The 17,013-nt window shown below is 38.2% G+C and overlaps 1 protein-coding gene across 1 annotated transcript; it reads left to right on the top strand.

Moving 5' to 3' along the window:
* Nucleotides 1-7,188: 7,188 nt before the first annotated feature.
* Nucleotides 7,189-16,940, top strand: slc39a4 (solute carrier family 39 member 4). Its single transcript, XM_066715809.1, has 12 exons — nt 7,189-7,598; nt 9,067-9,339; nt 10,766-10,976; nt 11,162-11,283; nt 11,397-11,571; nt 11,959-12,131; nt 12,609-12,764; nt 12,938-13,033; nt 13,307-13,361; nt 13,547-13,699; nt 14,875-15,062; nt 15,756-16,940. Exons 1-12 carry the CDS (start codon nt 7,380-7,382, stop codon nt 15,882-15,884), a joined length of 1,950 nt encoding a protein of 649 aa, XP_066571906.1. The 5' UTR covers nt 7,189-7,379; the 3' UTR covers nt 15,885-16,940.
* The last annotated feature ends 73 nt before the right edge of the window (nt 16,941-17,013 follow it).

The following is a 17,013-nucleotide window of genomic DNA, read 5'->3' as shown; positions in this document are numbered from 1 at the left end:
ATGGAGTCAAGACTGAGTTTACATTTGACCAGTTCTAAGCACTCAACATTCACTTGCCGAGAAGCAGATTTTCTTAATTTTTTGGACAGCTGCGGATGCTGGCACCAAGGTTTGTCTGAAATATCCATTGTAACTTGAAGGCAAAAAGGAATGTCTTCTCTGTGTATCTCATCGCAGTCACATGGACAGGGAGAGCCAAAATAAAGTGACTCAGAAAACATGGCCTTATAATAAGGGGGAGCTCTTATGGAATAGTTTCATATGTGTTTCTTAAGTCTTTGTGACATACATTACACAATACATCTGTCCACAGAACTGTCTGCCTAAAAGTTCTGGAATCCCTCTACTACAGACATTCACTTCAGAATATATTCTATTCTATATTCTATAAAGTTTGAGACGTCCTAACTGCATTAACATTATGTGTTGCTCAGTTCCCTGCACTTGATATAAATCACTCAGAAGTTATATTTAAAGTTCAGTGCTCGGACTTGAAAGTCACAGCATCAGCGTGCCAGCTGTGTGCGTGAACGCCGCGCGATTAAGAAAACCAAAACACCTTCCCGTTGCCTGAAGGGCTTGTCTCATTTCATCAGCTATATTTGCACGGAGAATGGCTGTTTCATAATAAACATTATCAACTGTCCAAAAGTGGACTCTAATCCCTTTTAAATGGGCTTTGGTGGAAAAACCAATTGAAGTCAATAGGAAACAATATGAGGGCTGCCTGGGAGGAGATGCACTTCATTATAATGAAGGACACCATCTTCAGGAGAGAAAATTAAGCCATAGAGGAGAATATCTGAAAGCGTACATCTCACATAAAAAAAAGCCTGTGATGTGGTATTTTCTGAAAGCAATAAACACCTGAATTTGTATTTTCCAATCAAACATTTTTTAATACAATATAAGTTACTTCTCAATTCTTAATTTACATCTTTACAACATTAGCAGCCTTTTCTTTTCATTCATTCATTTTTAATAATTATATACACTCACCTAAAGGATTATTAGGAACACCTGTTCAATTTCTCATTAATGCAATTATCTAAACAACCAATCACATGGCAGTTGCTTCAATGCATTTAGGGGTGTGGTCCTGGTCAAGACAATCTCCTGAACTCCAAACTGAATGTCTGAATGGGAAAGAAAGGTGATTTAAGCAATTTTGAGCGTGGCATGGTTGTTGGTGCCAGACGGGCCGGTCTGAGTATTTCACAATCTGCTCAGTTACTGGGATTTTCACGCACAACCATTTCTAGGGTTTACAAAGAATGGTGTGAAAAGGGAAAAACATCCAGTATGCGGCAGTCCTGTGGGCGAAAATGCCTTGTTGATGCTAGAGGTCAGAGGAGAATGGGCCGACTGATTCAAGCTGATAGAAGAGCAACTTTGACTGAAATAACCACTCGTTACAACCGAGGTATGCAGCAAAGCATTTGTGAAGCCACAACACGTACAACCTTGAGGCGGATGGGCTACAACAGCAGAAGACCCCACCGGGTACCACTCATCTCCACTACAAATAGGAAAAAGAGGCTACAATTTGCACAAGCTCACCAAAATTGGACAGTTGAAGACTGGAAAAATGTTGCTTGGTCTGATGAGTCTCGATTTCTGTTGAGACATTCAGATGTTAGAGTCCGAATTTGGCGTAAACAGAATGAGAACATGGATCCATCATGCCTTGTTACCACTGTGCAGGCTGCTGGTGGTGGTGTAATGGTGTGGGGGATGTTTTCTTGGCACACTTTAGGCCCCTTAGTGCCAATTGGGCACCGTTTAAATGCCACGGCCTACCTGAGCATTGTTTCTGACCATGTCCATCCCTTTATGACCACCATGTACCCATCCTCTGATGGCTACTTCCAGCAGGATAATGCACCATGTCACAAAGGTGGAATCATTTCAAATTGGTTTCTTGAACATGACAATGAGTTCACTGTACTAAACTGGCCCCCACAGTCACCAGATATCGACCCAATAGAGCATCTTTGGGATGTGGTGGAACGGGAGCTTCGTGCCCTGGATGTGCATCCCACAAATCTCCATCGACTGCAAGATGCTATCCTATCAATATGGGCCAACATTTCTAAAGAATGCTTTCAGCACCTTGTTGAATCAATGCCACGTAGAATTAAGGCAGTTCTGAAGGCGAAAGGGGGTCAAACACAGTATTAGTATGGTGTTCCTAATAATCCTTTAGGTGAGTGTATATATATATATATATATATATATATATATATATATTGATCAGGACAAGTATTCTGAACAGGAAATAACTTTTCTGAAGGCACAAAGAGGCCAGTTGCATTACAATATTAGGTTTTGTTTTAGTTTGGCTGTTGTTGGGCAAGATGAACCTCACAGAATGACATCATGCACCCCAAGAATATCTTATGATGTAATAAGGTTCTATACAGCAAGATATCTATGAATCGATGATGGATTTTCCAGAAGGAAATCAAAGCTGGAAAGGAACTACCTCATTCAGTTGTACAGCTGTGTCATCAAAGGATATGAAGAGGGAGCTTCTTCAACACTGAAGTGTTTTTCAGTAGAGGGGATGGTGACCATTCAAATCTGTCCTGCTGAAGGAGTTTCTCTTTAAAGACAGTACCGAGGATAGAGGATGTTAGGCAGTGTAGTTTTGATAAGGCAAAGAGTATAACCAAAAGCTTTAGTTAAGATGTCCATACTTTTCGAAAGATCCCTTTTCCCAGACCAGGTGTTGATACAGGATGTCAGATCATTTCCTGAGAATGCTTAAAAAAGAATGTGCAATTCCCTGTCACTCCTTCAAACTCCGAACATGTACCAGCACATGATATAATACATTTTGCTGGCTCACACAGACACTTCTCTTTTTAACCTGATGTTAACCTCACAAACGTTACCAAGGCAGCAAAACAAAGTTGTCCCAGGCCAACCAATCACCATGCTATCTATACAACACATGTAATTGTGCAGCAGTCAGATAATGCACTCCCTGTATGTGTAACGCAATGCCCAAGAGTGGATAGGAAAGCTTAAGTACGGCTTCATATTTCCAGTGAAGGTCTTCTGCCATAAATATTGCGCCACAGAATTGACTGAATAAGAAGGGCTGTAGCTCCCTCCTCTGGCCATTACTGGAAGCAGGCATTGTGCATGTGCAGGCCCAGTAATACATGCAGAATAAGAGAAGGAAAAACACAGCATTGAATGTAAATACCTTTGATGGAAAGTGCACTCAAAAGATGATTTCACAAATGCAGGAGTATATTTAGTACAGTGGGATAATTTCTACTGTTACTAAAGAAGATTGCACCAGTGTGGTCAGAAAAGAGCTACTGGAACCTAATTCAAACTCAGAAGCAACTACTAAATACAATTCCTCCAAGATTTCCATTCAGCCACATTCCCCGATGTTCAGGGCAGAGATCCAAGAAACATGGGACAATGTAGAAAAGGAGAGACTGAAAGACTGCCAAGTTGACCCTCGGAGTCGGATGAAACTAAATTGAGCCTTTTGGACTCGCGCCAGCCGTGTGTTTGATGCAGTAAAGGTTAAGTTCATGTCGAGAAGAATGTCCCCCTCTGTGTGAAGCATGGAGGCAGATCTGTTTGCTTTGGGCCTTGTTCCACATTGCCGCGCTCCAGGTGTCCTTGTTAGAGCCGGAGGAGTGGGTGGAGAGATTCCAAAGTAAACAGGGATATTTTTGCCAAAAAACCCTGGTGACCTCTGTCTAGAAGATCAAGGTTAGTCACAAATAAGCTTTCCAACAGGATAACAATTCTGTTTAATTGATGGAAGGTCGAAATATGGAGCTCACAATAATTGCAAGTGCATCACACCATAAGCCAACCTGATTGCACAATTCCCTATTACCCTCTTCTGAGATCTCGAGAACAACAACAGGTCATTCTCAACTTGCTTCCCAAAACAGTTAAAAAGTCACTAAAGTAAATTGAGCACTTTTGTTTAGAAGGCTGTGACCTTTTTGAAAGAATAGCTTAATGGCAATTGTACAAAAACTCAATTATCTGGTTAAAATGGATTCCATTTGCTAGTCTGTAATAGGAATAAGGTTGGCTTGCCATTTTGAAGGTTAGTTTCAAATCCAGCTCTGAATCCAGCTCGAATTGAACTGATGACTTTAAGTTATCTCCTAGTAGTTACCAGTCCCCTTCGCCAAATTAGAAAAATGTGTTTGGACACCTGTTAGGCTAACCAGCTATAATATACTTGTTTTTCTTTTGTGTTATTTCTACATTTGTTTTTCAATCCGTGAAGGTTTAAAATAGAATACGTTTAAAGCATATTCTGGTCTTGTTCCTTATTAATTGGAACAGTTAACAGTTCTCCACTGTTTCATTAAGTTCTAGATCTTTGTATTTCATCACTACACTCCTAAAACTGTGAAATCTAAGTGACAGCATGTGCCAATATTTTTCAAAAAGACTCACAGGTCCCTCTCACAGTCATTCCCCCTAGAATACTTACAAGGTGTTCTCATTTCACACAGCAAGACGGATAAATACATAAACAACATTCAGATAATTTGGAAAAATAAAATAAAAGGAAAATGGAACATATTATCTAAAATGACATCCAGCGCTACCCAGCAGCATTTCCTATGAATGAGCAGACAGTCAAGTTTTATGAGTACTCACATCACGCCATCGTCATGAGAAGTTAAGAACAAATATTATGCGACTATAGTTTGGAAATAAAAGCAGACTAAAACTTTGGTCTACACGTTTTAACAAAGTTGCATTGATGTATTTAAATTAGTTTGATGTCACTCAGAGGTTGCAGAAGAGAACATCAAATCATATTGTTCTAGAAAATGAATCAGTCATTTAAATTATGATAAATCAATGTTTAATTGATTCAGTTTCTAAAGATAGTTGCAGTCATGGGCTTGTGACTAGGAAGTACACTACTGTGATTGACTGCATATTTTGCAGACATGTACAATTGATATTTATGTTTGTAGGTTATAATATATACTATTTTGTTACAAACTTTAATTGCTATAGTGCAAAAGGAAAAAAATGTGTTATTCCTATAGTGTTTAATGTATGTTGCAACGAAAATAATAATTTCAAATATTTTTCTTAGAACTTGTAATTTTGTTATAAAATGTCATTATGTCTAAACTGATCAATAGTCTATAATCAAAGCAGCTTTCATTCAAGCTGTGTTCAAATGGTGCAGCAATACTTTTCAAGGTTTCCATGGTTGTGAATTGATTTTGAATTTAATTGAATTGACTTTATAAACCCAAGAACTTGGGTAACAGTCTGAAATTGTATTGCTTTTCATATTGCAAATATTTTCCAAAGGTAGACTATTTCGAAGGGGCGAACAACAATTCCAGCAACAAGAAAAACAACAAGATGCAGCCTGTTTGGTTTGAAATTGGTATTTTTATCTGCAAAAGAATGGATTCATGGTCACAATTTATATATAATTGATGGAGATCTCTAAGTTGGGAGTAATCTGGGAACTATACTTGTCAGCTTCGTCAGCAGACAATAATCAGGTCTTGCACTAGAAGCAAACCTTGCCAACACATGACTGAACAGATCGGATGATTGATGCTTAAGCATGCATATTAAATCTGGACACCCCAGCCCTGATCTGATCAACCACCATCCATTGAACAATTCCTACATTTCTTTTGATCAGCATTAAATAGGTATATATTGCACAGAGGGACTCAACGTAAGGTAAAATGCTACACTTTGGTATAGTTTGCTTTGTCCCTACTACAAAATATGGGTTCTTCATGTCTAAGAATATTAATCTACCTAAAAGTAATGTTTCATTTAGCTCATCAGATATTCTACACTTTGACATTCATAAAGTGTATTTTATTTAGGAAGAAAAACTTTTCTGCAGTTCTCAAAAAAACAACCAACCTTTTGTTTTAATCTCTGCCAGCAAAACTAGCAGTCTGCGTTTGGATAATATATTTTCATCCAGACACAGATAATTTATCATAAGGCCTAGTATATGTGCAAAAAAATGAATCAATTGTCCCTATCTACTGGTGCCCATTGTGAGAAAACAATACATTATACAATTTCCATTATATTAACTCCTGGACCCTACATACCAGGGCTATGTAAATTGTAAATTCCCAATGTCTGAAATTAATTCACACACTCTTGTGACTGTTAAAGAACTGAAAGGCATATATATATATATATATATATATATATATATATATATATATATATATATATATATATATACAGCTTTCAGACTGGTGTTATAGCCAAAGCACTTGATTTGTTTTCTTCTGATTTTCATAATGTCTCAACATCAGTAGAAATAAAATGTCTAAATAAAAGGAAAGACAAGCAACTGTGTGAGTCTGTGGGAAAACTTTTCTTCTAAGATGTTGGGCTTCTTCTCATTGTATGCAGAAGAACAATGATGTCTTTACAATTTGTTAACTCTTAAGTAAACATTCATTATTCTGTGCTGTGCTGTCATCTCCTTCTAGGGATTTTGCAGAAAATATGGGAATGGGAAGACAAAGATACCCAGTGGGCCACTTTTCAAGATGACTATACTGAAAATATTAAAACCATTAGTCAGCTGGACAGCCAAAACAAAAACGTGAATCAAGACCATGTAAGTTTAATCCCTGTGTTCATACCAATTTCTGACTGAGATCCACCAGTGCCACCCACAATATAAGAGCTTCTTAATTAACTTTGCATTCCATCCTCCAAGTTTAAGCTGTGTTTTATTAATGCAATTTAACATGTTCATTGTATGTGTAAATGTGTATTGCTAATTAATAATAATGAATATGAATAAATTACATTATCTTACTTTAATATTTAAATTATATGATTTTATCGTTTTTATTGTAATCAAAATGATTATAAATTATACTTTAACAGGTGTCCTGGATATACGTATGAGCCTAGACCTCATACTTCCTTGAACTGCACTATTGCCATTGACCTGGTTAAGCAAATTCAATGGGTATTGTATTTTAAAACACTAGAGAGGGAAAAGGGAATCATTCTCAACAGGAAACCTTTATTTGGCTATGATTAAGCTGTGAATAGGGCTGGAATGTCATCTGTGACAGAAAATCATTGATGACAACACAGGATATTGGAAAGGTGAGCTTTGCAGATCTTTCAGTTTTATGGAAGGGTGAAAATGCATAAAGCGTCCTCTGAGCCAATCAAATGAGCCTGGAGTAGAGAAGGAGAGAGAATAGTCAGCCGTAGATTAGATATTCACAAGTATAAGCTGCTGTATAGGAACCAAAATCGGCTCTGAAGTGCCCAGAATCCAATCATAAATACAGTGGAAGACCTTTCTTCAAACCATCACTTTTTCTCAACTTTTGTCTGCTGCACATATGAAATCAATGGCATCCCTGCGGGTGCTTTGGCCAGGCTTCCTTCTGTGTCAAATTCTGGACATGTCCAATGGAGCGCCATCCTCCAGAGACGAGGTTTTTGGGAAGGTCGTGGGCATGGTGTCACCTGGAGCAGCCTTCCTCAGTGAGAATGCTGTTCACTCCTTTTTGAATATGTTGGAGAAACGTGTGCAATGTCTCGATGTGTCGTGTGGAAAGGTAAACTATTTTCACTCGTTTCTACTTGTGCAGACGAGCCGCAAAGAGGTCGAGGTCCACAGTGCGCCAAACTGCCTTGTGCAAAACACAGGCAGCGCGTCCGCTTTCATGTGAGTGCGTGATAGTTTTCAGCAACATTAAATTCACAAGATGCATTTATTGTATTGCATTTTCTTTGCCGGATATTCATATTGTGTAATGTGAACTGCAATATATGAAGTATTGCAAGTCATACGAAAAGAGTCCAGCTAGGGATTTACATGCATTTAATAGAAACTACATATGTAGTTGTTTTAATATATTAAAAACGTTATATACAGTCATGCTTTCGTTTAATAGTCATGCATATAACTAAAGTATGTAGTTATATAGCATAAAAACTAACAGCAACTGAACAATCGTTTATTACCTGTTTGCAAAAGTCATTGAAGCTTTTATGTTCCTTATTTTGTCACATTCTGTGTCCCAATTTCAAATGTAGCTGTTTTGTACTACAATTATTATGTAAGTATATAACTTCAGGTGTTGAGAAGAGGGTTTGGATATGTACAGTTTGAACACTGTAATTGTTGAGCTTTGCACTCAAAATAATGATTGACTACCTATGTGTGAGTCATTTTGCAAACTCATCACAGTCAATATGGAACCACAGGTCATCATGTTGCAGAAGGGTGTTATGGGTTTATCCTGTGGCAAGGTGATATTATGTCCCGTCAGTATTTTTTCTAGATGCAATACTCAAGACAGACTAAAACACTGCTAACATTTTACTAAGACTGCTAAAACATTTATAAAATACTAAAACATGACTTTTGCTACTTTACTTAAGGTATTCCATGAGTCCACTGTTTTATTTTATTTTATTGTATGAAAATGACTGTCACCAGCATTCAAAACTTCCCAAGTATTTGTGTACCTACCTGCTCATGTGATATATCAAATCCGTATAAATAGAGAAAGTGGTTTAGTTTCAAACAAAGCAATTGGGATGGTCTTAAAAGTGAACACTGATGGGGAATGTATACTTCCATTTCTTTAATTCCCATGTGGGATTAATGTCAGAGTAGATTCAGGCAGTTTATGTATCAAATAGGATGTTATATGAATCTCTGTTGTATTGTATAGCAAGTAATATGGTTAGTAGCACGATGATATATGTTTGGTTTTCCAGATCAATATTCTTGCTTTCTGGGCTGTCTTTCTAACATAATACCACATGTATAGCTGATTTTAAATTAAATAATTGACCAATTTTGTTGCTGTTGTTTATTCAAAGCAGAAACATTTAAAATTAAAAATATACACCCCCCCCCCCCAAAAAAAAAACATAATGAAACATACAGTACAATTCCTTGTTTTGTTTTTTAATTATTTTCATAAAATGCTATAAACTTTAAGATGCTAAATAAGTGCATTTAAAACTGATGCCCCAGGTTCCTTTATGCTTTGTTTGTTTGTTTGTTTCCAGTGTCTCTCTCCTGAGAGTTTGTCTCAGCTCTCCAGCAGTTTCCCGGTAGACAGTGTTCGCAGTGAAGACTTTTTCGCGGTCGCGGCTGGATTGTGTTTCTACCTGAGCAGTCCTCTCGAAGCCTGTCTTGCTGTGAAGGAAAGCAGGTGGCAGAGGGAGACAAACGCTTTTGTTGAGCGTGTCAAAGACATCGAAGGAGAGGGCCTCAGCCACGTGGTAGATCACTTGCTCGACAAAATTCAAAGGCATTACCTAGCAACAGGCAGAGATCAGGTATGCACGCTGCTTTAGCACACTGTATCAAATGCAAACAAGCTAAAGACCTTGAACTGCCAGCTACACTCCACCAAGCACTCCCCTTGTTTCTAGTACTGCACATCCCATGTGGTTTGTTTTTGTCCTTGTACAACAAAGGCTTCCATTAATCGATTCAGTTATATCTTATCAGACGCCTACAAAATGCTATGCAGCAGTGGTGGAAAGCTTTGACATTTCAAGTCCATTCCTTTTGAAGAACTTGAGCTTGAATATAGACAGTGATATGGGGGGGCAAACAGGCCATAATTCATCAGATTGAGTGATATAATTTGTATCTGAATACTTTCTACAAGTGGATTACACTGCTGTATGCATTATAATGTAGAATGCAAACATTTCTTGTTCTGTGTAATACAGGACGCCTTTAATGCTGATTATGTAATGGAGTGTTTATACAATTCATTTTCCAAGGCAATTATTTATATTAATATTTGATTTCAAAAAATAATGTTCACCTAGGTTTTGTTATTGTCATGGAAGATAAGATAGCAATGCAGTACACTTATTTTATTGTAATGTTGTTTGATGTTTTAGTGTATTCTGGGCTCCAGTTGATTTGTTCAAAGTGTTTATTGTGCAATTTGTTTGTGAGTCTGTGAGGTTTCATTTTAATTAAGTTAAAAAAAAAACAATTTTGGTTTGTTTGTGAGAACCCAGGAAGCAGTACAATTTTCTTTCAGCTAACATGAATAAATCAACTAGTTATTTACTTATGAGTTCTGTTTACAATAGTTTAACAAGCTGGGAATGCATCAAATACACACAGGATTGCAGTCTCCTTCTGTATCTCTCAGCAACTCCTCCCTCTGCTTCAAAGTGTACAGTTGGCTTGCTTTGAAAGTTAATTGGCTTTCTTTTTCTTATCTGACCTAGAAAAAGATTGGTGTATCATTTTTTTCCAACACAAGTGGCATTGATAAGGAAACATCACAAAGCAAAACAATAAAATGTAATTAACAAGAGAATAGATCTCTGTCTGAAAATAGGACATTGGTCCAGCCAAAAGGGTTAACTTGACCCAGGTCAGCTGGTATTATGTCAGACACCTCAAGATGTCTGCCAAGCCTCTCTGTTTACAATGATCTGAAGACTAATTAGGTTATCAACACATGACTAGGTAGCTATAGCAAATTCCACTGGGTGGCAGCTTTATTATTGGTGCAGGTTTCTTTTATCTGTTAAATGGAAAGTGATCAAGTGGTGGATTTGATTCAATTTAGACACAAGTCTTTAATTCCACATCTTTATTTTCTTGATATGGAGGGGGGGGGGTCAGGAAACTGTATTGTATGGACAGGGGTGACAAATGGGATTGTATTGATTGTGCATAACAAAGTCGGATACAAAATAATGTCATCTAATCTATTGATAATTTCTGTAGCCTTGTCTCACAGGAAGTCACATTCTTGAAGAAAGCAACATTTCCTCAAGTGATGAATTCACACAGAGCATTGACGTTGTCTTCGGCAACATCATTTACCATGTGCTCAGAGGGGATTGTATGAGTGTGCGAGTTCTGCCAGCAGGAGAATATTTTCTGGATTATATTTTTGATCATGTTCAGAATGGATCTGATAACATGTCATTAGAAGGTAGGATATGTCTCATAAGCTTCATGACTCATGATGAAGTATCAGAATTATGTTTTAACCAGTGATGCTCTATCTGTATATCTTACCTATCTTTTACACATCTGTCAATGTGTGCTGATGTCCTGTAAGCGCTCCCATCCATAATACCAGTTTCTGTTGGCAAATGCTGCATCATCTCCCCATAGGTTTAGCACATATCATGCTTCATCTGGATTTGGGAAGCATCAAGGATCATGAGGCAGAGCATGACCACAAGCAGCACAGCCAAAGACACGGACAAGAGCATCATACCAATAACGGGGACTCGGTAATTACTGCACGATTGTGAAGTTATGAATAATGACTGAATTGGACTAGTTTGCACTGAGGAATGATACAGGGAAATTGTCTGCTAACATTTTTACTTTGTGTCACTTTCAGAGGTGTTTCTCTGCCCAGGAGATGTTGGAGGTTTATCATTTTAACAGCAGCTCTGGACTGTCACGGGCCCAGTTCACAGAGCTAAGTCCAGCACTCATCCAACAGCTACTCAGCAAAGCATGTGTACAGACTCCTAGCCAGCCAGAAACCATCCAACAACTCACCACCACGGAGCGTAAGTACATGTTCTTATTGCAGTTTATTTACACCTTCAAAGGAAATCACCAATTAGTCTATCCAGTTATATTCATGAGAAATAATGATCAGGACTGAAGAGCATTCAAATGTGTGATAGATGGCATTCCTTAAACTCTGTGTTTCCCAAAACAGTGACTTATGCAAAACTTATTGAATGCAAAAGGTATTATAAAACATACATTTGTACGTATCTGTAGTGTCCCAAGGCTGAGCGAATGAGAGGTACAAAAACATTTTAAATGAAATAAAACCAGGTAATCTAGTGAAAGATGTAGCCTTTCATTCTGAAAATCAAACAAAGTGCTCAGATGCAGTTCTAAGTACCATTTAGGCTCGTGACACCATTCGTTTACTTGTCTTCCAGTGTATGTTTATGCATCTGTTGCTAACCTGGTGATCTGCCTGTTCGCACCACTTGGGATTGTGATAATGCTGTGCAGCTCCTGCAGTGGCGTCTTTCAGTACATCATTCAGTTCTGCATCAGCCTGGCCGTGGGCTCGCTCAGCGGGGACGCCATTCTGCATCTCCTGCCACAGGTAGAGAAACAGTCTGGGGCTGCAGTAATTATTTCAAATGATAGACAGAATGATAGATAGATAAAATAAACTTTATTTAACAGATCCAAAAAACTATGAACACATTATAAACTTAAACACCAAACCATATTAAACCAGCAACTCAACAAGAAATCCTAACAATGAAACATTTCTAAACCCTCCCATCCCCCACCCTCCCCACAGACTGCTGACTATTTACAAGCAAAGAATAGATAAATAGATAGATAGATTTGCTTCCTATTAGAAATTAGACAGTATTACTTTTATGTCCAGGAGATGCGTCAGGTCCAGGATGAGATTTGAAAGTTATCTTTGAAAATAGAAACGAGTAATTCAGCTATTCAATGTATTGCTGATGTATCAGTGATTTCATGCTGCTCCCTGACTTCTTCTGGTTATTAGTGGTCAAATGTCTGTGCTGCGCTGTGACCCGTGTGTTTGTGTGTTTGTGTGCAGTTTCTCGGTCTCCATGTGCACTCGACTGAGCCCCATGGATCTGGAGAAAGCATGGATTACATCTGGAAGCTGTTGGTGCTCCTGGTGGGAATCTACGTGTTCTTCCTGATGGAGACCATTTTCTCCATCATAATGCACCCACATCCACATCAGAATGTACGTATGGGGAAAGGGGTGCTACCATTTATGTCAAAATATACCTGTCTATCAGTTTTATATTAGTCACATTATATTGCAATAGCAGATATGATACCTGGTCATTCAATATTTACAGAATTCATGGTTTCATCTCTATAAACAACCTATATGTGTGTATTTCTGTTGATCAGGAGTCAGAGGATACCCACCACTGTGACCATGGTACAGTTTTGCAGATCTACCAGGAGGGACAAAAGAGCAGCCAGTCCGCCTCACAGGCTGACCTGGTGAGAATGAGAGATACTAACTCATCCTAATGTGGCAACAGATGACTTCCTAGCACAGGTTTACCTCTCTGACAAAATAAATATGAAAGCCACAAAATTGTGTAAATGGTTACTTGCTTTGCGAATTACATGTCCTGCAAATCACAACTAATCAAATATTTAGCAGGAACACAAATTTCTCACACAAAGTGCATTCACTCCGCTTGATTGTCTGCTCAGTTCGGAATAAAATTTATTTAACTGTGACCTTAAATAAATGTTTCCTTTAATTAGGTTAAACAAGAGGAGGCTGATAAATCCTTTCCTGTCTCTGAGTGTTTGACCAGAGGTGAGATTATTGAGTTTGGAGCTTAAATGTCCTTATTCCCTACAGTCATACATAAAGCCTATAGGACGATAGCAAGTGGTTTTTCTTAGTATGGATTTTAGCATCCCAGCACAAAAAATTAGAGCTTTGGTCTCACATATATATATATATATATCATTTGAGTGTGTTTGTTGTTGCACATCCAGAGCAGCGCATGCTTCCCTACATGATCACAATAGGCGACGGGATCCATAACTTCGCGGATGGCCTGGCTGTGGGAGCTGCCTTTTCAATCTCGTGGAATTCAGGGCTGGCCACCTCACTAGCGGTGCTCTGTCACGAGATCCCTCATGAACTTGGTGAGTGTCTACATTTATACAACTATACCCAGTCATCCTGATACTCAACTTCAGGGTCTCTTTCTTATTGCTTTTAAACAGAAACATCTTTTGTTGCCACTGTGACATTTTTCAGAGGGACTTCAGGGTAATGTAAGTAGAAGGATTATGAACTGGTTGATGTATAGGAAGCAGAGGTGTCGATTAGAGGAGTCACTTCTAACTGGAGTGAGGTTGTTAGTGGAGTTCCACAGGGATCAGTACTAGGGCCTTTGCTTTTTCTAATCTATATTAATGATCTGGACTCTGGGATAGTTAGCAAACTGGTCAAATTTGCAGATGATACTAAAATAGGTGGCTCAGCAGATACAATCTCGGCAGCACAGGCTATTCAAAGGGACTTAGATAATATTCAGTTGTGGGCTGATACCTGGCAGATGAAATTCAATGTGGACAAGTGCAAGGTATTACAAGCAGGTAACAAAAATGTCCACTATAATAAGGACGTCACGCATGAGAAAGGAGTTTATGTGGACTCCTCACTTTCTCCATCCAAACAATGTGGGGAAGCAATAAAAAAGGCAAACAGAATGTTAGGGTATTTTGTCAAAAGTGTAGAATTGAGAACAAGGGCAGTGATGTTCAGACTGTACAATGCACTAGTTAGAGCTCATCTGGATACTGTGTGCAGTTCTGGGCTCCACACTTCAAGAAAGATATCGCTGCTCTAGAGGCAGTTCAGAGGAGAGCAACCAGACTTATTCCAGGTCTGAAGGGAAAGTCCTATTGAGAGACTGAGGAACTGAACCTTTTCACCCTGGAACAGAGGAGACTACGTGGGGACTTGATCCAAGTCATCAAAATCATGAAGGGCATCGACCACATCAAACCAGAGGAGCTTTTCCAGATCAGCAGGGACACACGCAGCCGGGGACACAAATGGAAATTGGGCTTCAAGGCATTCAGGACAGAAAACGGGAGACACCTTTTTACACAGAGAGGCGTCACAAACAAACTCCCCAGTGGTGTGGTTGAAGCTGACAATTGGGGACATTCAAAAATAAACTGAACGTGATCCTTGGATTACTTAAGTTATTAATAGACACCAAACGAGCACGATGGGTCGAATGGCCTACCCTCGTTTGTAAACTTTATTTTTCTTATGTTCTTATTTGTTATGGTAATTTATTTCCTAGGTGATTTTGCGGTTCTACTACATTCTGGAATCACAGTGAAGAACGCTGTCCTGTTGAACTTGGGCAGTGCTCTGACATCCTTCATTGGTCTCTACATCGCCCTCTCGGTATCCACCAATCAGATAGCCAAGGAATGGATCTCTGCAATTACAGCTGGCTTATTTCTATATGTGGCTCTAGTGGACATGGTAGGACTACCACTTCTTCTGTCATTGAAGTCTATCATTTGAAAGCATAACATTTAGCTCTATTTATTGTACATGGTTTTGAAACTTTCAATGGAAGATATATAAAGATAGATAATTTGCATTTACTGTAAATACAGAGACTGTATATGTGTAGAAGTATGAAAAGAACGTGAGTCCATTCTGAAGCCATACATAGCATAAAAAACTATGAATGGGGTTAATATCTGTGGAGCCACCATTTGGCTGAGCTGTGAGACTCCTTGTTGTGAGGTGTGGTTTGATACCACTGGTGGTTTGCAAAGGAACTGTAACATCTGCCTGAAACATCAAGATTCTGTAATAGGCACTTCTCTCTGGGTGCACCAATTCTCATATTTACTGCAAAATGTAGTATTTCTATAGAAGATACATGCCAGGAAGAGTCGCGACTTCTCGTGTGCGTCATCATGTCTGGGCCAATGCCTAGATAGCAACCCCATCGATCACATGTGACCTCTCCCCTGGCTCCACACTGTATATTTCTCATTGACAGTCCTTTACAAGTAACAGCCTAAAATTTGCACCGGCAATTTATGAAGTGCATTAATACAGGAACATTTCAAATTATAACCAGGGTATCATTACTTTATCAGTTGTTTTACTTGTGTTGTCCTTCAGAGTCTAACATTTGCTTCTCTTGGTTTTCTTTCCCAGCTCCCTTCCATGACGCATGTGAAAAGTAACAGGCCGTTGTTATTTTTTTTCCTTCATAATTTGGGGCTTCTGGTTGGCTGGGCAATATTACTGCTCCTCTCTTTGTATGAAGATGATATTGGTTTCTAAAGCTGGGCTCCAGCAAGATGAAAGATTTCACAAATATTCAAGAATTATACTAAAGTTGTATCAGAGTTCAGTGTGAAATGTCAATTTTTTTTGTATTTCTTTCTTTATGGCAGATATTAAGTCACACAGTGGTTGTATAGATTAAGTCAAAAGGCTAATGCATAATGCTTTTCTGTCTTTTAGACATTGTCAGTTAAAGTGCTTTTGGGGAAATAAAGTTTCTGATGACAAAATGAAGGTCCTCAGATTAAAAACAGATGTGCAATATACTTAAAAATCTATTTTTCTAATGAAATCTTTTACTTTTGAGAGTTGTTTTCCTTGTATAAAGTGCTGTATTTTGGCATTTGTTTAAATATACATTATTTTTTAAGGAAAAAGAAAGGGCAGGCCAAGATGAATAAAATATTTATTTTACAAAGTAACCTTTCTATTTATAATGATGAGCAACTTGAGTGCATGAATTATCCATTATAGTTCACTGGTTTTCCTTGCCTGTGTCTTTCCAAAGATAATGTTATCATGTTCCCAGATGGCACATGCTTTAGTGTGTGCAAGGCAGGGGAATATATGAGCCAAACATCTATTAAAGGTCCTGTAAAGATAAAACTGCATCAAAGGTGAATGAATAAACCCACAAGCACTGACTAGGCAACATTATTTATCTCCAGAATGTTCAGCTGCAACAGTTGTCAACCCAGAAGTCTTCTGCACAAGCTGCTCTGTGTTTACTCCAGTTAGTTTATGCTGTTTTCCACAAGGAAGGCCGTCTTCATTTGTAACAACATTTGTGACATGAAAACAATTATTAAGACTTGTGGCATTTTAAAATTATATGAGCTCTGTATTAAGTCCAGGTTGTAGGGTCATTAAGTCTTTAGTTGATTAGTCAAAGTTCAAAATATCCGAAGTAATCTTGATCCAAGACCAATTAATACTATTGTGTATCTTTCAAAGGTTTGGTAAGCATAATACTTGTAATACAGATTCTGGTAAAGTATTGTAGACATGCTAGTTACTGATTTGTGCAACAAAAATAAAAATGTTTTATTATTTTGCCTTTGTTTTTTATTCATAATTGACTTGATGGTAAGGTGTTGATGGTAAGAACTTAATCCGTGACCATTAA

The sequence above is a fragment of the Amia ocellicauda genome, chromosome 10 (genome assembly GCF_036373705.1).
Source record: "Amia ocellicauda isolate fAmiCal2 chromosome 10, fAmiCal2.hap1, whole genome shotgun sequence".
NCBI classification, from domain to species: Eukaryota; Metazoa; Chordata; class Actinopteri; order Amiiformes; family Amiidae; genus Amia; species Amia ocellicauda.
This window is presented reverse-complemented; position numbering and strand designations above follow the sequence as displayed.

What these genes read in the sequence shown, in the direction of transcription:
- slc39a4 (XM_066715809.1), top strand. Translation starts at nt 7,380, where the DNA reads ATGAAATCAATGGCATCCCTGCGGGTGCTTTGGCCAGGCTTCCTTCTG. An exon ending in TTCTGCATCTCCTGCCACAG is followed by an intron (nt 12,132 to 12,608) that starts GTAGAGAAACAG and finishes GTTTGTGTGCAG; the next exon opens with TTTCTCGGTCTCCATGTGCA. An exon ending in ATGTGGCTCTAGTGGACATG is followed by an intron (nt 15,063 to 15,755) that starts GTAGGACTACCA and finishes TTTCTTTCCCAG; the next exon opens with CTCCCTTCCATGACGCATGT.